Source organism: Dromiciops gliroides, chromosome 1, assembly GCF_019393635.1.
Source record: "Dromiciops gliroides isolate mDroGli1 chromosome 1, mDroGli1.pri, whole genome shotgun sequence".
Taxonomy (NCBI): Eukaryota; Metazoa; Chordata; class Mammalia; order Microbiotheria; family Microbiotheriidae; genus Dromiciops; species Dromiciops gliroides.
The window spans coordinates 22,453,694-22,475,294 of NC_057861.1; the positions used below are offsets into that span (position 1 = coordinate 22,453,694).

Consider the following 21,601-nt stretch of genomic DNA (forward strand, 5'->3'; position numbering starts at 1 on the left):
GGGTTGATTTCTGTGTAACTGAAATATAAGGAGTTCTAAAGTTTCCCAAAGAGTCTAGAGGAAACTGAAATTAACCTTTAGTTTACTGGTACATGATACCCATGCTCAAACCACTGTATTTTCTAAAGAGCTTTGCTATTTGTTCACCTCATTAATGATTATTTCTACCCTTTTTACAAACTTTTCCATCTTTTTTACCTTTCGCTTTTCTTCTGCTTTCTTTTTTGTGGTCACTGTTCTACTCCAGTTTGTTTTCCTGATCTCTTTTGAGAATCTAATTTCTATCCCAATTTCCTCACTTTTTTGTTATCTTTCCTTTTGACTCTTTCATTGCATTTCTGGATCATTCTGGTGTTTCTTGAAGTGATTCTACCTTCATTTCCTCAGATCCAGTACAATTTATTAGACCATTTTGCTTTTCCTTCTAGAAATCCTTGTCTTCTTTACAGGCATCTTTGTCAAAATATCTGTAATGTCTTTTATTTTAATGTAATAAATATTTTTATTTATAGTTTAGGGTTCCTATTTTTATCCCTCCTTCCTTCCCTCCCCTCTCCCTGAGGCAGCAAGCAATCATATATGGGTTATACATGTATGATTATGTAAAACATTACTGTATTTGTCATTTTGTACAAGAAAACTTGATTTCTCGAATATATAGAGAACAGAGTCAGATTTATAAAAATACAAGTCATTCCCCAAATGATAAAAGGATAAAAACAGGCAGTTTTCAGACAAAGAAACCAAAGATATATATAGATATATCATCATATGAAAAAAATGCTCAAGATCACTACTGATCAGAGAAATGCAAATTAAAACAACTCTGAGGTATCACCTCACACTTATCAGAGTGGTAAATATAACAAAATTATAATGTCCTTATTAGGAAAAGCTCTTGGGTTTCCCCTCTCTGCTGTTTGTTACTTATATTCCTTGAGGCTGAGGCCTATTTTTTTGTTCTTGTTCTCTCTCTCTCTCTCTCTCTCTCTCTCTCTCTCTCTCTCTCTCTCTCTCTCTCTCTCATCCATGACAACAGGGGGGACAGCTAGGTAGAGCAATGGATAAAGCACCAGCATGGTATTCAGGAGGACCTGAGTTCAAATCCAGCATCAAACACTTGACACTAGCTGTGTGATCCTGGGCAAGTCACTTAACCCTCATTGCTGGGCACAAGAAACAAAAACAAAAACAAAACAAACAAAAAAAGAATCCATGACAAGGCCTTCTTCTTCACAAGAATTTAAAGAATTTTTAAAAATTAATGTTTAAATGAATTATTCCTTTACTCTATCTCACTGCCTGGGCTTGCTTCACCTCTTAGACTTGTTACACTTTCTGCAGTTTATCTGACAGCTTTTTAACTGTGTGATGGTACACAGTGAGAGTAGGGTTCATCCGCTCCTCTGCCCTTGTCCTTCTTGACCTCTCTTCTAGGTCCTTGGCTCTGCAGTGCACAGGCCCTTACCCCTCCTTGGTGATAGCTCTCTGCAGAGTCCTGGGTCAAGGTGCATGAGAGGTGGGGATGTCTGACTAAATCACTTCTGAAGACAGAGGTGAACCCTGAGGGGATCTGCAGTCACAAGCACCCTGGAGTTCAAGTACAGAAATGGCCGCATGGACGCTGAAGACAATGGAACGGATAAATGAGTAATGCTGGGTATCATGCTGCAGGCCTCTGACAAGGCCACTGACCTTGTGGGCATCCCTTCTTCTTGCTTACGTTTCTTTCTTTGGGGCATTTCTGGAAGAAGCAGGAAGAGCAAGAGCAAGGCACTCTCTCCTCCAGCCCCCTTACAGCAGGCTTCTCTATCCTGTTCTCTTGAAAGTTGCTGCTGCCCACCCTGAGTGGGCACCAGGCCTTTTCTAATTTCTAACTTTTTCATGCTGCTGAAGCCTATGGATCTCTCCTCAGAATCATGCATAATATGCATATGTAAATGCATAGAATAAAATGTATAGTATTATAAAGGAAACAAATTCTACTGAAATACAGTTATTGGGAGGGGGGGAGCAGCTAGGTGGTGCAGTAGATAAAGCACCAGCCCTGGATTCAGGAGGACCTGAGTTCAGATCCCACCTCAGACACTTGACATTTACTAGCTGTGTGACCCTGGGAAAGTCACTTAACCCTCATTGCCCTGCGAAAGAAAGAAAGAAAGAAAGAAAGAAAGAAAGAAAGAAAGAAAGAAAGAAAGAAAGAAAGAAAGAAGGAAGGAAGGAAGGAAGGAAGGAAAGAAAGAAAGAAAGAAAGAAAGAAAGAAAGAAAGAAAGAAAGAAAGAAAGAAAGAAAGAAAGAAAGAAAGAAAGAAAGAAAGAAAGAAAGAAAGAAAGAAAGAAAGAAAGAAAGAAGGAAAGAAAGAAAGAAGGAAAGAAAGAAAGAAAGAAAGAAAGAAAGAAGGAAAGAAAGAAAGAAGGAAGGAAGGAAAGAAAGAAAGAAGGAAGGAAAGAAAGAAAGAAGGAAAGGAAGAAAGGAAGAAAGAAAGAAAGAAAGAAAGAAAGAAAGAAAGAAAGAAAGAAAGAAAGAAAGAAAGAAGGAAGGAAGGAAGGAAGGAAGGAAGGAAGGAAGGAAGGAAGGAAGGAAGGAAGGAAGGAAGGAAGGAAGGAAGGAAGGAAGGAAGGAAGGAAAGAAAGAAAGAAAGAAAGAAAGAAAGAAAGAAAGAAAGAAAGAAAGAAAGAAAGAAAGAAAGAAAGAAAGAAAGAAAGAAAGAAAGAAAGAAAGACAGTTATCAAAATATTTTTTAAAAAACAAGTTCATGAATCCCAGGTTAAGAATCTGTGTTCTAGAATCATTTAAGGAAGTGAAGAATAGAGTCCTCTTTCTTAAGCCTAGCCTGGTGCCACCTTGTCCATGAAGTTTACCCTGATTTGTTTTGCTGGAAGTGATCTCTTCTTTGATCTCAACCCTTCTCCTTCTTATCCCACAAGTATGTTTTATCCACTCTACTTCCATAAGACTGCAATTCAATTCAATAAGCATTCAAAAGCTATCCCCATAAGCCCTTTCCTGATCCTCATTTGCAGTCCCCCACTCCTGCCCCACAAATACTCTGTACTTATTTTGTAGCTCTGTATGGATCACCTCCTGTATAGAGATCACTTCCCCGACTCTGAAAGGACTTTTCCATTTTGTCTTGGTATCTCTATGCTATCACCACAGTGTGTGGGTCAGAGTAAGCATTACATAAAAGCCTTCTGACTGTTATTAATTACTTATTACAGGCCAGGGCAGGGCTAGACTGGGGGGGAGGGGTGGCGGGGGACAGGACATTCAATTGACTGGAAACTCCTTCGGGGAAGGACCCCCAGAGTTTTCCATCTTTGTCTCTCCAGCACTGTCACAGTGCTTGTAAATGACAGACAAGTAGTAAACCCACTCAGTTTGTTTAGTTCCTCTATACCAAGTCATGTCTTCCTATCCATTCAAAATCCCACTACCAAAAATGTATCCTGATTCAACAGAGCATGGGACTGATAAAATAGGGTCCTCTCCAGACTAGCCCCACTTGCACTGCTAGTTCCAGTTCGATCTGTTCCCCCAAATCCATTAAGAGACAATTACATAGGGGGCAGCTAGGTGGCGCAGTGGATAAAGCACTGGCCTTGGATTCAGGAGGACCTGAGTTCAAATCCAGCCTCAGACACTTGACACTTAACTAGCTGTGTGACCCTGGGCAAGTCACTTAACCCTCATTGCCCTCAAAAAAAAAAAAAAAAAAACAAAAAAGAGACAATTACATGACCCAGAATTTTGTGAATCTGAATAGGAACTTTATATTTTTGTAAGTTCTATATGATGCTTGGAATAATAGATAACATAACATAACATAATATCGTATAATACTCACTAAATATCAAACCACTCAGCATTGCTAATTTCTCTTTTGTTCATCCATAAATTTATGTCTATTTTCCTGCTACTTCTTATCCCTAGAACATACATGTGGGCTTTACATCTATCTTCCCTTGGCAGTCTCTTCTCGGTCTTTTGTTCTCTGTTCAATATACTGTTTCTTTCAACTATAAGTACTTTGGACAGGGGCTTTTACCACAAAATAACATACAGTCCTAAAACAATAGAAATAACAACAGAAGAGTAAACTCGTAGGTTGGTTTACAAGCATTTCCCTCTGACAGCAGAATCAGGACATGATCAGAAATGACAAAGATCCCTCTTATTGGAGTCAGGAGTTGCTTTAACTCTCCAGTGCAGTGTGCTGTTATCATACCATGATGAACATGGGAAACTACCTACATTTGCCAATGAATCACACTTCTTTGATTCTGTCCTATGTGCCCTTTATTTTCCTTTTTTCATTTGAAAGAACAAAACGAGGTGAGGAGTGAGCAGGGAGACCTTTTGAAATTCGACCAGACTCTATGAATCCAAGGCGGTGGTTTACCAAAATCTAGTTAATGCTTCATTTCCAAATGCTTCTTCCTGCCCTTATTTTGAGGCAGCCCCACAGGCAGCAGAAGAGCCTTTCCTGGATCTATCCCTTCATCCATCTGGACTCTGCCACACCCCTCTGACTGTCAAACTCTAAACTCCACCTTCACTTCAGTCTTCCATAAGAGCTTCTCCCCAAAGTTCCAGAGGCCTTTCTCCTGCCCGCCCCCAAGTACCAATGTAGGACTCAGACTTTCTATCCTACTAAAGCACAAGCTGCTTGAGGATCACATCTAGGTCAATGCAGAGTAGGTACTTGGTAAATGTTTGTTGGCTGGTCTTTCTTACCCAGATGCCATTGCTGAGAATACACCTCATACCCACCACTGCCCCTGGGAGAATTTATCATATTTGGGCCACAACAACCAATTAAACAGGCAGAAAGCAAAATGACTTCCAGTCCAATGTCCACTACTTCCATAAAGCTGGAAGCATATCCTAGTAAATGATTATAATTCCATGGATATTTGGTTGATGCACATGACCAAAACCACTCATATTTTTATGCTATAGATTACTTAGTATGTATTATTTCGACATCAGTGGAATGTCAGCTACTTAAAGACAAAGCTTATTTTCTTGGGGGGGTTTTCCACTGTATTCCCAGCACCTAACACAGTGCCAGGATCATAGTAGGAGCCTAATAAATGCTTGTTGAATTGAACTGATTTCACATGCACACTGGCAAAGTGTGCAGTAGAGAGATGGATGGACCTGAAGTAAGAGGAACTGGCTTTGGAGCCGAGTTCTGCTAGGGATAAGCTGTAGAACCCTAGGCAAATGACTTCATTCCTGTGGCCACAGGCTTCCGATGATGGATTTGGACTGGATGACTTTTTTTTTTTTTACATGTAAGGTATTTTCTTTTGTCCGTTACATGTAAAGATAGTTCTCAACTTTTGTTTATCCAAGCTTTCCAATTTCAGATTTTTCTCCTTCCCTCCCCTAGACAGCAGGTTATCTGATATAGGTTATATCTATATATCTATATATCTATATACATATAGAGGGGGCAGCTAGGTGGCACAGTGGTTAAAGCACCGGCCCTGGAGTCAGGAGGACCTGAGTTCAAATCCGGCCTCAGACACATGACACTTACTAGCTGTGTGACCCTGGGCAAGTCACTTAACCCCCATTGCCCTGAAAAAAAAAATAGCCCATATATACATATATAGATATAGATATACACACATATATATACACATAATAACATTAATCCTATTTCTGCATTAGTCCTGTTATGAGAAAAAATCAGAGCAATGATGAAAGACCTCAAAATAGAAAAAAAAACACAACAGCACCAAAAACATAGTGTTATGGGGTGCAGAGCACCCCAGAAGTTCTCTGGGGCACACCAAGGAATCTTCTCCTTGAGAAATTAAACCAGAGGACAGATAAGCTGAACCAAACCGGACTGAGCTAGCTTAGGATTCCTACCCTTCATTCTGGTCTCCCTTACCCTGGGGAGATAAGTTTGGGTGTGGCTTCGGCCTTTGTGTTCTGAAGAGTAGCCACCCCTCACCCAATTCCCCCAGCTACCACCAGTGGGGGATGGTCCTCTCTCACTAAAGGAACTTTTCACGGGCAGATGGTCCACCCCCATCAGTCCTCTATAAAAGTACCTTCCAGTCTCCTGTTTGAGGAGATTTGGTACCTCTGAGCCATGTGCTTTATGCCAAATCTTCCCATGAAAAGTCCAAGGATTTCTTTCATGGTTTCCCTCCCCCCACCCTTCCTTTCCCTTGCTCCTAAATAAACTATCACCTTATTCTAACTAAGTTTTGTGTGCAAGAGGGTGTAATTCTTTAAAGAGGAATTCCCAAGAACCCCATACCCTAACCCCAACCCGTACCCCATTTTCCCACCATAACAATAGGAAATAGTATGGTTCATTCAGCATCTATGCCCCACGGTTCTTTTTTTTTTTTCTTGGATTTGGAGATCCTCTTCTATCATGAGTTCCCTGGAATGGACTGGATGACTTCTAAGGTCCCTTCTAGCTTCAAAAATGCCAGGACAAATGTTTTCTGAAGCATCAAGGAAATCTTGTAACTAATATCGCTCATTTTCCAGTTGTTTCTGACTCTTTGGCAACTGGCTCTGGGGTTTTCATGTCAAAGATACTGGAGTGCATTGCTATTTCTTTCTCCCTCTCATTTTTCAGATGACAAAATGGATGCAAATGGGGTTGTGACTTGCCCAGACAAGTCTGAGGCCAGATTTGAATTCAGAAAGCTGATTCTTCCTGACTCCAGGCCCAGCACTCTATCCGATGCTCCACATAGCTGCCTCCTTATAACATCATCCTCTCTTAATTCCAAAGAATCCTAGGCTAAACCTCAATGAAGTTGTCAAACCGAGAAAAGGTAATCTCTACAAGTGGGGGTGGGGTAAGGGTAGGGGGAGACAATGAAAGGTCTCTTGCAGAACATGGGACTTGAGCTGAGTTTTAAAAGAATTCAGGGAAGCCAAGAGATAAAAGTAAGGAGGAAGAGTATTTCAGGTCCTGAGGACATTCAGTGAAAAGGCCCAGAGTCTGGAGATGAAAGTGCCCTTGTGAGAAGAACAGCGAGAAGCTCAGTGTTACTGGATCACAGTTTGTGGAGGGGAGAAAAAGCATAAGAACAGAAAGGTGTGTAAAAGGCTTCAAAAGCCAAGGAGGAGATTTTCTATTGGATTTTGGAGGCAATGGGGAACCAGTGGAGTTTAATGAATCAGAATGGGTGCTGTTCAAAGAAATGGAAATTATGGGGATGCCCATCAACTGGGGAATGGCTGAACAAGTTGTGGTATATGAATGTAATGGAAAACTATTGTGCTGTAAGAAACAATGAGCAGGAGGAGTTCAGAGAAACCTGGAAAGACTTACATGAACTGATGCTGAGAGGAGCAGAACCAGGAGAACACTGTACACAGTAACAGCAACATTGTGTGATGATCAACTGTGATAGACTTGACTCTTCTCAGCAATACAATGGTCCAAGATAAATCCAAAGGACTCATGATTGAAAATGCTCTCCAAATCCAGAAAAAAGAACTGTGGAATCTAGATATAGATTGAACCATACTGTTTTTATTTTTTTTTCTTTTTTGAGGTTTTTCCCTTTTGCTCTGAATCTTCTTTCACAACATGACTAATGCAGGAATGTGTTTAATGTGAATGTACATGTATGACCTATATCAGATTACTTACTATCTTGGGGAAGGAGGAAGGAAGGGAGAAAAAATTGGAACTAGAACTCTTATAAAAACAAATGTTGATTGAGTGTTGACCTACTGTGATGGACTATATTTTTCTCACCAATGCAATGGTACAGAAGAGTTCCAGGGAACTCATGATAGAAGAGGATCTCCAAATCCAAGAAAAAAAAAAAAGAACTGTAGAGTATAGATGCTGATTGAACCATACTATTTCTTTTGTTTTGGGTGCTGTTGTTTTTTTCTATTTTGAGGTTTTGCATTACTGCTCTGATTTTTTCTCTTGTAACAGGATTAATGCAGAAATAGGATTAATGTTATTATGTGTATATATATATGTGTGTATATATATCTATATGTATATGTATATAGATATATAGATATAACCTATATCAGATTACCTGCTGTCTAGGGGAGGGGGGAGGGAAGGGAGGGAGGGAGAAAAATCTGAAATTGTAAAGCTTGTATAAACAAAAGTTGAGAACTATCTTTACATGTAACGGAAAAAATAAAATACCTTATATGTAAAAAACAAACAAACAAATGTTGAAAACTATCTCTACAAGTAACTAGAAAATAATAAAATACTTCTATGATAAAAAAAAGAATAGGTGCCATTGTCAAGTCCATGCATCAGAAGACCTCTTTGGCAGCTGAGTAGAGGACGCATTAGAATAAGGAGGGGGGGGGGGCAGCTAGGTAGCACAGTGAATTAAGCACTGGCCCTAGATTCAGGAGTACCTGAGTTCAAATCCAGCCTCAGACACTTGACACTTACTAGCTGTGTGACCCTGGGCAAGTCACGTAACCCCCATTGCCCCGCAAAAAAAAAAAAAAATAAGGAGAGGTTTCAGGCAGGGAGACCTGCTAATGGGGCCACTGAGCTGAGCCAGTCCAGGGGGGGGGGGGGGGGCCACGGGCTGTGTGAGTTGAGAGAAGGGGGCATATACAAGAGATGTTGTGAAGGTAGACAAAATGACAACAGACTGAATCTGTGGAGTGAGTGTAAGTGAGGAGCTGAGAAAGACACCAAGGTTACCAGCCCTGGAGACTGGGAAGAAAACTGGAAATAGGGAGTTTAGGAGGGGGAGAGAATGAGTTCTCTTTTGGACATGTTGAGTCTGAGATCTCTAAAAGACACGTGGAAGTGAAGAGAGAGGTTAGGGCTGGATAAATACATCTAAGAATCATCAGCAGAGAGGCAGATGATAGCTAACCCCATGAGAGCTGCTGAGGTCACCAAGTGAAACAGTACAGAGAGAGAAGAGGTGCCTCAGGGGACACCTATAAGTCAGCAGTATGCCCTGGAGGAAGATCCAGCAAAGGAAACTGAGAAGGAATGATCAGGCAAGTAGGAGAACTGGGAAAGAGCCAGGTCACAAAGTCTGGAAAGAGTCTGTCAAGGAGAATAGTGATTCAGTGTAAAACACTACAGGGAGGTGAAGGATGAAGATTGAGAAAAAGCCAGTAGATGGCAATTAAGAGATCCTTGGCAACTTGAGAGAGAGCAGGTTCTGAGGTTGGAAACCAGACTGCAGAGGGTTTAGAAAAGGGTAAGGAGGGGCAGCTGGGTGGCGCAGTGGATGGAGCACTGGCCCTGGAGTCAGGAGTACCTGAGTTCAGGTCCAGCCTCAGACACTTAACACTTGCTAGCTGTGTGACCCTGGGCAAGTCACTTAACCCCAATGGCCTCACTTTAAAAAAAAAAAAAGAAAAAGAAAAAGAAAAGGGTAAGGAAAGTGGATGCACTAATCATAGGCAGCTTTTCTGAAGGAGGTTAGCCACAAAAGGGATGAAAGCCACAAGACCTTAGGTAGTGGGGAAGGTTGAATCAATGAGGGCTTTTTGAGGCTGGGGGAGAAACGGGCACATTTGTAGGCGGCAGGAAAGCAGCCAGTAAGCAAAGAGAGACTGAACATTAGTGAGAGAGTAGGGATAATAGAGGGGGTAATCTATTAAAGAAGATGGGATGGAATAGAATCATGTGTACATGCAAAAGGGTTTGCCTTTGCAAGGAAGAGAGCCACATGTTCATGTGAGACAAATGAAGGAGGAGGTAGCAGGAGAAACCATCTGAGTGATGGGAGATGAGGAGGAGGTAAAGGGTAATCTTTGATGAATGGTCTCAAGGTTTTCAATGGAAATTTTAGGATTTTCAGAAATCCATTTATTTTTTATTTTTCTGTGGGGCAATGAGGGTTAAGTGACTTGCCCAGGATCACACAGCTAGTAAGTGTCATGTGTCTGAGGCTGGATTTGAACTCAGGTCCTCATGAATCCAGGGCTTTATCCACTGCACCACCTAGCTGCCCCAGAAATTCATTTTCAGATTTTATAGACCACAGAAGTATATTTTCTCGAGATTATTTGTAAGGGGAAAGAGGACATGCCAATTTTTGAAATAGTGTAGTATGATAAAATAATTAGAAGTGTATATATAAAAGAAATCAATTCAGTCTCAGATTAAGTATTAAGTAGGCTTTCCAACCTAAGCCTTAACTAAAGTTTTCTAAGCCTATGTTGGCTTGTAATCTTCTCTGGGATGGGAAGTCCAGTGCTTCTATTCCCATCTAAAAATATAGTCATGTCCAGTCTGCCCACGTGGACTCTCTGAATAAGGACCAACCAATTTCTGCATACAATCCCATGCTTGTTCTCAGCTAATCAGGAAGGTTTTTGATGGCATGGAAGGCTTTGAATCCCTAATCCTTTCACTAGAGTCATTCCTCAACTATTTTTTCCTCCCCCAGGAGCAAATGGAAAACAAGTAATGCAAATGGATAAAGAGCAGCCATCATTCCCCAAATCAGATGAATATAACCTGACAAGTCAACTCCAAAGTTCACAAGAGACCTTTCCATCCAACACAAATATAGCTCACCTGTAACAGTAGGCTGCTGTGTGCAATGAAAGCAATGAAAAACTCTATCACAAAGTATTCTGGGTTAGGTATGATAGCACAGCAAGCAAACTCAGAGCCCTCCTATTTGTCTCCTCTCTTTGATGTTTCAATGGCACTGCATGGTGTGGACACCATCCCGAGTGACCCTTGTCCACATCCTCCCAAAATCCTCCACAGGGGTCGAGCAAAAAGGTAGATGAAGTCTAGACAGACCTCTTGGCAAGGTTTAAATACAAATAGAGAACACGGGCTGTTAATCAATAAAGTAAAAACAGGGGTCGGGGCTTTTTCCTGACAGTATCTCCTTAGCCCAGGTGAAAGAAGCTTAATTCTCTGAGATGATCCTGAGAACAATATCTCATTTGTTAATGATAAGAATATTTAGTGAGAGAGAGAAAAAGAACAATACACAAAAGTAAAAGCTGGGTCTTTTTTAGGTGAGCCAAACCAAAATGAGGGGGAATGCAAACACGGGAAAGTAAAGAGAGGCTTCATGTCAGGGTCTGCAGATAGTACCTGGGACAGCACCCAGAGGACCTGTGAGCCTCCATCCTGACAGGCCCCTCTTACAGCACCAGAGAAGTGTTTAGTCCAATGAAGGCGATGAATGCTCATTAAGGATGAAATCGGTAACGATGGCGAGTGTTTTTGAAGAGACGTAAAGCCCTGTTAAGCAGCTGTGGATGGGCACCCATGCCAGCTTGCAACATGCTCCTCCCATCTCCCAAAGGAGGCGAGCCAGAGTGTGGTAATGAAACTGCACATAGTGGAAATGGGATATAAATGAGTTTAAACTGATTTATGTTAGCTTTTGTAAAGATTACTTGATATCTGGAAAGTGCTACCACTGTGAAATAATGTCGACGATCCTTAAGCCCTCTGCCTAATGGCACTTCCACGGAATATTTCTATTCCTCGTCATGGGAACGAGGCCCATAATGGATACCATTTTTGTTTTATTAGGGATGCATATTTAAATTAATCTGCTATTTGCCTAAACAATTAGCTGCCTCTGTTTTTGTGCACAAAGCCAAAATTGCAATTAGGCTTCCATCAAAAAGCTAAGTCCCCACTAAAACTGTCCCGGTGGAGTCATAAGAGTTCAGGGCAGAACTTTCCAAAATTACTTCTTAGCATAATGGTAATTATGTTCATTGCTTGAAAGGTAAATAACTGCTGAACTGGTTTTCAAAAGACAATGGGCACTAGCCCTCCCCTTTGATCTTTTTGATGAACCACAAATACATTTAAAACAAGTTCTCAATTTGGGCTATTCGGTTTTGGCGGCTTCTCGGCCTGGGTTCCTCCAGTGGTGGGGGAGGGGTTTACTTGCCTAGGAACTGATTCTCGGCAGGAGTCCCGAGCCCCACAACTAGCCCATAAGCACTGAGCCTGATCCCAGTTATCCTGATTAAGGATTAAAATCAGTAATTAGTGGTCAGAACAATTCAAACTGACTGGCTCTTTACAAAGAGTTGACAAAAGCAGTCAATCAGCCCAGGCCCACCAGGGGAAGGGGAAAATTCATGAGAAATTAAAATGTGACCCAAGTCACTCTCTGGTCCTCTTGTAATAGGAACAATAGAGGCCGCTCACATTTTCATAGCACCTTGCAAACTTTCTCATCTGATGCCCACAATGCCAGAAGATAACCGCCGTGTCTCACTGGATGAGAAAACTTAGGCTCAGAGAGGCGAAGACACTGCCCATGGTCACACAGCTGGAGAGCATCTGAGGCCCGACTGAAGCCCAGACCATCCCAATTCCAAGCTCAGCACTCAATGGTCTGGGCCACAAGTCTGCTCGTTTGCCGCATCACTCTCAAGGACTGTTACTCTGGGGAAGGGCTCGCTTGGAGCGAGGGGTGGGATATGGGGACTTCTACAAAGGAGTGAGGGGTGGAAACGAAGCTCAGGAGAGCCTTTTGTTCCTGCCCTCTCAGTTTCTGTCTCCAGTGTTCCTGGTACCTCTCTAGTCTGACGTGGATAGAGGATGGGATCCAAGGGGGTGACATGGTAACCAATGGACACAGAAGCTGGAGGCAGGCAGGCAGACAAATTAAGTGAAGGTTCTGTGGGGCCATTAGCAGAAGGGAAGCTGGATCTGAATTACAGCAATGAAGATAGGATGCGATGGGTCACAAAGTCAAAGTGAAGAAGGAAGACTTCAGAGAGCACTCACTTTGTAGATAATGACAGGAAAGCCCCAAAGGGCGTGTGATTGGTCCAAGTGGAGGCAGGCTGGTACCTCTGGCACCACAGGGCCTGGGTTCAGATCCTAACTCTGTCTCCTTCCTGGACCTCGGTTTGCTCTTTGTAAAATGAGGGGGTTGCACTAGATGATATCAGAGGTCCCGGGATCCAATGCAAGTCATCCCTCTTCAAATCCAAGGCTCTTTTCAATATAGAACCCTGCCTGCCTCCCAGTGCTTGGACTAGGCTCTTCTTAGGCCTTCCTCCATCGAGCCTCTGCCTTGTCCTTCCTCCAGCTGCCAAATGGCTCTTCCTAAGTAAGGCACATTCCACCCCCCACTCCCCCAAGGCTCTGGGGGGCCCTCTCTCTTTTGCCCTTAGGACCCACTGCTCCACTGCTTGTCACTGAAAGGGCTCCGGGGCATCACGCCTACCCAAGCTAGGCCTCCTTTACTTGCTCTTCCCCATAAAGGACATTCCTGCTCTGGCCTCGGGGTCTCACTCAACACAGGCTGTCTGGCCCCTGGCCCTCAGCCTACAATGCTTTCCTTCCTCAATTCCACTCTTGGAACCCCCAGAATCCATGCTCTCCTTAAATCTGAGCTCAAATGCCAGAAACCTTTCTTGGGTCCCCCTTCCACTCTTAGTGCCCCACCCACCTCAACCACTGTGGATAGAATTTTACACTGTGATAGGTTTACAGTGTCTCCCCTTAGTAGTAAGGCCCTATTTGAGTAAGACTAATGCTTCATCTTGGTCAGAACTTCACAGAGCTCCATGACAAGGACTGAAAAAACAGCCTCTGAGCCTGCCTTCTTGCTCATACCATTGAGGGGCTGCACCATCCAGGCTTCAGAGCCTGGCATAAAAGCCCAAGTGAGGCCTGCCTAGAAGCAGAAGGGTAGTGCTCTGGTACCTATGCCCCAGGCTCTGCTGACAGCCTCCTAAAGAGACTAAGGAGCCTTCATTAGCTAGGGGCTTCGAAGGCACTACCTAATGTGACTACCTACCTCTTCTCAGATAACGAGTCATCAATTCACACACAAAATTAAGGAGAATGGAAGTAGAAGGAGCCGGTTTTCTTCCCTACATGGCTCTTGGTCTGTACCACCTTGTTTTGCCCTCTGGAGGCCAAAGGAATCATTTGCCAAGTGAAACATCACCTGTGCAACATCAACTTACAGAGAGATACTTTTGCAATAAAACGTGTTGATTCCCTGAATGCGCAAATCTCTGCTTTATTTAAGGCTCAAGGGCTTAGCCTGGGAAGGGTTACATTACCAAAAGCTGAGTTACTGTTGGGAAAATGAAATTGTATTTGCTCATTTACATCTCAAAATAGAAAAAGACCACGCTCAGCTATGCACAGCTAAATATGAAGACGGACAATTTGTTCCTCTAGATCAGCTCCAGAAAGCCAATTTGTGCGATTCCTTCCTTAACATGACAAAATACCCTACTTTCCAACATTACCAAAACGTAGTATTTAGCAAAACCATTGCAATAAGCCAGGGGATCATCACCAAGTCATTTGGAATGGATCAATATACTGTTTCTATAAGATTACTTCATAAAGTTGGCAATAAAGTTTAGTAGGGGGAAAAACAACTTTAGACTCTTCTGCTAGCCAAAAAATGTATATGTACGTTATAGTACATGGGAGCATAAGTCTCTAATTTGAACATTCTCCCCTTAAAAAAACATGGGAGATGGTTAATGGCAGCAGTTGCCTCTGCTGCCTCCAATGCAGGTTCTGCTCCAGCAGACCAGATAGCGTGGCACACGGCCATGACTGACGTGCTGAGCAACCTTTGGTGGGCCCCAGGTTGGACAGGTCATTTAGACAATCTGTGCCTCAGTGTCCTCAAGTGAAAAGCAGAGAGCTTGGCCTAAGTGACCCCACGACCCCTTTTCCCTCTTAAAGTCTGAGCCTCTTAGGCTTGGGGAGCAGACATTGGAAACTCAACAGCCTCCTCCTAAAATACTGAGACAGAGGCCCCCATCACACTGAAGTGTTCTCCTCAAGCACCAGCGGCTGGATTCTGGGGAAAAGACTGGCAGGAACAACATGTCCAATGCTGGCCTCTGGGAGGCTCTTTATGTCTTTTTTTTTTTTTTTTTTGGTCCTCCAGGGCATAGGGTTAAGTGACTTGCCCAGGGTCACACAGCTAGTAAGTGTCAAGTGTCTGAGGCTGGATTTGAACTCAGGTCCTCCTAAATCCAGGGCTGGTGCTTTATCTACTGCACCACCTAGCTGCCCCTCTTTATATCTTATAAACCATAAAACTGACAAGTCGAGCAAAAAGGGTCCAGCCATAGGCAAGACTTTCCCCCTCTCTGTGGGCCTCTAGACTCTTATTTATAAAAGATTACCACTAGATGATCAATCTGTAAAATCTCTTTGAAGAGTTTTAAAATTCCATGTTTCTATGGAAAACCATTTCCATTACTGAATGTAATTTGACTAACCCTCTTTAGTGAGAAGGTACACATTCACTTTATGGGTAAGATATCTTTTAATGTTGGCCTCCGTGACTGTCTCATTTTAGCAACACTAAAGTGTTCTTCAAAACCCTGACATTTCTACGGGATTATAAAATAAGACTTCAGAGGACCCATCCTCCATAACATTCAAGTTAAGCTTTTATCCAAAACGTCTAAGGTACTGCATGCAGGACACAACCAAAGAGAAGCTCAAAGACACCATCCATTGTTAAAATGTCAGATAATGTGAAATAATTGACATTTCAGGCCACAAATAGGCACCATCATTGACAAGTGAGTGCACGTGTGTGTGTGTGTGTGTGTGTGTGTGTGTGTGTGTGTGTGTGTGTGTGTGTGTGTAAGAGAGACAGAGACAGAGGGACAGAAAGAGTCAAGACAGAGACAAGGGACAGAGAAAGAAAGACAGGCAGGGAGACACAAAGAGACTGAGAAAAACTGATACAGAATGAGAGATTGAGAGAGAGAATAGTAGCAGCAGAGTTGTGAAAGTGCTAAGTAAGGTAAAGAGATCTATTGGCTGCCCTATCAATATACAAACATGAATAAAGACAGATTCTTCTTTCTTCCACTTCCATAAAGAAAAGAGAACTTTTTTTCACCTAAGACGTGTGCCATCTCACCACCAAAGAATAAGTTTTCAAGACAAACTCTATGAGGAGGGAGGGGGTTTCAAGTAAACTACAATTCCCCAAAGTGGTGGCTCCAGGCCAAAGTCAGGCAAGCGTGGAGCAGATGGAGTCCTGGCAAGGTCTCTGCTGTCCCTGCATTAGCAGCATCTGCTCATTACTCAGAACCTTCGCCTGCTTTATCTAATGCTCCAGGAAAAGCATTTTGATTTGATTCATTTCAGTACGGTAACGTGCAACACAATTAGTGGTAAAATCAAACTGGAGAATGGCCAGTGCTGACAATCGGAAACAAGGCAGAAGAAAGATGAGGCCAGTGGGTTGGAATTCAAAAATCACAACTGTGGATCAACTTGCCAAATCTCAACGCCCCAGGTGTGTGTACAGTGCTCCTACTGGGCAATGAGAGTGGAGAGGAGGTGGGGGTGACTTACTTTCTCCCCAATACAATTTCCATCTCCCTTCCTCTTTTGAATCTGATTTCTCTGTGGTTAATGCATGTAGATATTCAACTGGGTCTCAATGATTGCAAGGTTCCCTTTGGCACAACCATCTAGCTGAGGTTCAATAGTCCATTTTATTATCATACTCTTCTTTCCTGTAGGGCACAGAAACAAACTCTCAAGAGCAGCCCCTACAAGATGATCTCCCTATCTGCCGCATTTTACTTCATTTTCTTTCAGCAACCTTAGACAAAGGCAAGATAAAATGTACACCTGATTTCAAGTGCTCACTTCAAATTGTCTTTGTCCAGGAGTAGCTATTCGGTTAACACATTAATCACATTAACATTGTATTAATTTGTTACTATGATCTGAGAGGAACGATTCCACGTGAGTGCTGAGGAAGAGTTGGGAGAAAGCTGATGTTAAGCTCAGCAAACTTACAGGTCTAGTTCAAAGATGAAAAGCAGGGGCAAAGAGAGAGATGAGAAAACCCAATAGTTTTTGGAAAAAAAAAAGAAATGTATCTGCAAAGTTTTTCCCAAGCTTTGGAAACATGTCCTTCATAATTCTGCAATATATCCATGCTTTCAGTAGCAAGAGCAATAAACACTGATAAAGCTGATTTCAACCACAGATAGAAAATGAAGACTTCACTGATGTGCATCAGGAGAGAAAAAAGTTTTAAAAAATCAGTCACAGGGGCGCAGTAGATAGAGCACAGGCCCTGGATTCAGGAGGACCTGAGCTCAAATCAAGCCTCAAACACTTGACACTTACTAGGTGTGTGACCCTGGGCAAGTCACTTAACCCCCATTGCCCCCCAAAACAACAAAAACAAAATAAATCAATCACGTTTTACTATGGACACTATTAGTCACAAGAGTCATCAAGAACTGCTTTAGAACCACCAAAGTAAACTTCGAACACTACAATATTTGCATAGAATTATGTGGGGGGGAAACATTTGGAAAGTCCATGTGAGCACAAGCTGCCACTGAAAGCTACAGCATCTATGCAGTGTCTCAATAAGCATCTATGAAATATTAATAATAATGATAGCAGCAGAAGCAACTTAGCTGGGCTACTTACATAAGGCTTGGAAAAAAAAAAAGCCAGACCCTCAATGGTTTGTGCCAAAATCAAACCACAAGAACAAAGTTCAAGCAGATAAAACCTTGAGATGGAAATTTTTTCATCATTTCAGCTCTGGTTTTTATTTTTATTTTTAACTAACATGTGTGTCCAAGGCTTCCCATTAGTTGCCTGTCTTCAGTTTTATTCCCTGAGCCAGCTAATGGTATTGTACTCTGCACTGCCTGGAAATCAGCAGCGGTGCTCTAGCTTGGATACCAACATTGTGAAATATTATATGGTCCCTCATGAGGTAAGTGAAGCAAGACTTGCACAGAACCACTGACCATAATGGAGATCAGAACCTGGAAAAACTGAACCAAGATTTCACAGCACTGCAAGGGCTGAGCAGAGCAGAGCAAAGGACCTATTTGTAGTCTTCCATGTCCCACAATCTCAAAAAGTTTGTGTCTATCACCCATATACCATTTCCTTTGGACCAATCAATTCCCCAGGGCAAAGAAGGCCAAAGCAGATTTAATATTTTACAGCAAACAAGTTATTTGCTTAAGATGGATTGGCTAGACTTCTGCCTGGCACTCTAATTCAATGCAACAGTTCCAGTAGGAATTAAACACCAGTTTTAATGGCTGCTATGTTCCAATGCCTGCTAATGCATTTAGGGTTATTGGCCAACTTTTCCACATAAAGGCAAATGTATGTGTATGTGTGTGAACATGTGTGTGCAAGTGTGTATATAGAGAGGATTACGGGAAGGGGGGAGAGCAAGCCACAGCTGCTTAATTTTTGTAAAGCTTTTTTTTTCTTAATAGGGAGGAGGGTTGTGGTTACTTACCATCCTCATAAGCTGCTACAGCCAGAGAGTTGTTTATCCTCACAAAGGAGACATGTGGCTGAGATCCAGGCTCAGCAGCACCATGCATTGGTTCCAGGATGGGGGCTGTGTAGTCCCAGGTGCGGGTGTCCCACAACCGCACATCCCCTGATGTATATCTGGAAGAGAAGGGCACTGTTTGTTCCAAAAATGTTTCAGAGGGCACCATTACGGAGAAAATGGAAAGAGCCTTAAAACAACACGACAGGAATAAGATAGTCAAGGCAAATTCACTGCTTCCCCACAAATAAGATAATCCAATGAGTGATTCCCAAAGGAGAAAATGTCAAATGAACAAACTAAATCTATGATTCCACAGCAGAATAGGAACCATCTAGGATTAACAAGATTATCCACGCAAAAAATGGCTTTCCAAAAAATAATAAAGAGTCCTCTTCTTTAACAATAACCAAACTATTTTTTATATATCTTCACAGTAAAGAGACATTAATGGAAATCTTTATTAGCATCAGTATTTACAAGCATACACATACACACACGCAGAAATGCTGTGTAGACACTAAGAACTAATGGCTTTGTAGGCACAGGCTTTCTAATACTTCATCCATGCATCAGATTTGACTGCTTAAAGTCCCTAAAGACTAATTGATTTGCTGATACAATTAAATCTTGCCTTTAGGAGCCAGACAATGCTGCCTTCTCATGAAAAGGTCTCTTGCTGAAATGCGCTTCGTTTTTTAGGAGAACTCTTACTCCTAACACTGCTGCCACTTCAACTCATGACTGGCTCAATCAAGGCAAATCTCAACGATCAATTACGGTGCCTACGATACGCCAGGCATTGTGTTAAATGCTGGCTAGGCCAGAACTTGAGGATAAGTATGACTTAGGGTCGTCGTCATCACCAGTAATGATGAGAATGATGGTGATGATATAATAGCTAACATTTCTGTAGGGCTCACTATGTGCCAGGCTCTGTGCTCAGCACTTGCAATTATGATCTCACCGGGCCCTCACAACAATTCTGGTAGACAGGTACTATAGTTATCCCCACTTTACAGATGAAAAAACTGGGGCAAACAAAGCTGCCCAGGGTCACACAGCTAATAAGTGTCTGAGGCTGGATTTGAACTCAGGGTTTCCTTACTCCAGGCCTGGGGCTCTATTCCCTGGTTGGGCATAAATAAGATGATTTATAGGCAAAAGTCCTTATGGTTTCCTTTATATGAATGAATATTTATTACAAAACTGACTCGAGAATAGAGGCTCATTCAAAGTTTTAAGGGTTATTTAGCCTACAGATAGTATAAATTATTCCATTAAGTCTACTACCATAGAAAACATGACCCATTTTGGAGTAAAAGAGGCTTCGGTGGCACAAACCATAGCATTCCCTCCTCACCATCTTCACCATTTAGCTTCTCCCAAGACTCGGCTCTAATCCCACTTATCCCAGGAGGCCTTTTCCATCCTTCCTCCTAGCCCAACAGCGAATGACTTCTCTGATCAGAGAGCCTTCCATCTATTCTGTATGCACCTTGTAGCCCCTCAGTTTTTCACACGTTGTCTCTCCCATTGGAATGTAAGTCCCTTAAGGGCAGGAGCAATTTTTTGCCTGTCTCTGCATTCCCAATATTTAGCATGGTGCTGGGCACACTGAGTGCTTAATAAATGCATGCTGACTTGATTTGCTGGCCCACCATTCATATGACCATGTCCACTTCAAAGCTAGTTTTATTTCAACCCAACAAGATCTTCCCTTTCGTTCCTGGTGTGTGTCTAACTATACTTGGTTATGGAAGATGAACTAACTAAAGAATATGTGATTTTGCTCACTGCCTGATCTGAAGGTCAGGAGGTCTAGCACTTGCACCCTTGAGAGGTTCTCAAAGGCAAAAGCCGTATGATTTCTTGCTAAGGAAATGGCAGCAGAGAATCCTGGATCAGGGGTGAGTTGGACTAGATGACCAGCAAATTCTGGATCTGCCACTATATGATCTTGGGCCTTTCTGGGACTTGGTATATTCATCTGCAAAATGCTGGGGTTGGACTACATGATCTCTAAGAAGCCTTCCAACTCTAGCCTATGAACCTACAGAAAGTGATAGAATTTTTTTTTTTTTAATTAAGAGAACAAGATAGAAGTAATTTTCACAGCTATGACCCAGGTCAAAATGAACAAAGTACAGAATAGCGGTGATCACAAAAGATAAAACAGGCAATTTCAATCCTCCCAAATAAATAAGCTTTTTTTTTGGCATGTGTGAACAAATTCAATGAAGCCAGAATAAAAGAAAGTTTCAGTAGGTTTATATATGCATTACATATATATGTATATATATGTAATAACTGGTAAAAATCTGATATCCAAAATATATGGGGAACTGACATAAATGTATAAACAAGAGCCATTCCCCAACAGATAAGTATAGGAGCAGTTTTCAAAAGACAAAATAGAAACTATCAACCACCATATGAAAAAAATACTCCAAACTACTGATAAGAGAAATGTAAATTAAAAGTCCTAGGTATTACCACATGCCATCAAATTGACAAAGACAGTAAGAGATGGAAATTGTCAAAGTTGAAAGAACTGTGAGAAGACCAGGTCACCAACACACTGTTGGTCAAGCTATGAAATGGCTCAACTATTCTGGAAAATGAAACTACTCAAGAAAAGTCACTGAACTGTTTATACTCTTGACCTAGCAGCCTACTGTTCACCAAAGGGCCCCAAGAGCTCAAAGACAGAGAGTCCCTGAATATATACCAAAGTACTCACAGCAGCACTTTTCTTGACAGCAAACCTGGAAATAAAGTAGATACTCACTGATTGGAGAATGGCTAAAAAAATTGTAGTATATGAATGTAATGGGATAAATATTATTGTGTAATCAATAAACATTTACTTAATATTTGCCAGGTTCTGTGCTAAGTCCTGGGAATACAAAGAGAGGCAAAAGACAGTCCCTGTCCTCAAGGACCTTATAATCTAATGAGGGAGACAACATGCAAACAAATATATACAAAGCAAACTACATACAGAATAAATAGGAAACAATTAACAGAGGGAAGGGATCAGAAGTAAGAGAGGTTGGAGAAACCTTCCAATAAAAGATGGGGTTTTAGAGGGGCCTTAAAGGAAGCAAAGAAGTCATTAGTTAGACCGGAGGAGAAAGAGAGTTCCAGACATGGGAGACAGCCAGAGAAAAAGCCCAGATGAGAAGTCATCAATGTAGGAAATTCAAATCAACATGAGTGCTTATATGAACAAATGTGGAGCAAAGCAAAAACTCAAAGCAAGCTGAACTCTAAATAACTGTTCTGACCTAAACGTGGTCCTGGAAAACAGAAG

General features: G+C 42.0%; 1 protein-coding gene across 3 annotated transcripts in view; it reads right to left on the minus strand.

The window, feature by feature from the left end:
* The window catches only part of FBXW8 (F-box and WD repeat domain containing 8), a 117,331-nt gene that overhangs the window by 43,965 nt on the left and 51,765 nt on the right, over window positions 1-21,601 (minus strand). For all 3 annotated transcript variants that reach the window (XM_043976826.1, XM_043976825.1, XM_043976824.1), the window contains one exon: window positions 18,247-18,404. In XM_043976826.1, the coding sequence (XP_043832761.1) occupies window positions 18,247-18,404 (158 nt within the window). The remainder of the gene's footprint in view (window positions 1-18,246; window positions 18,405-21,601) is intronic.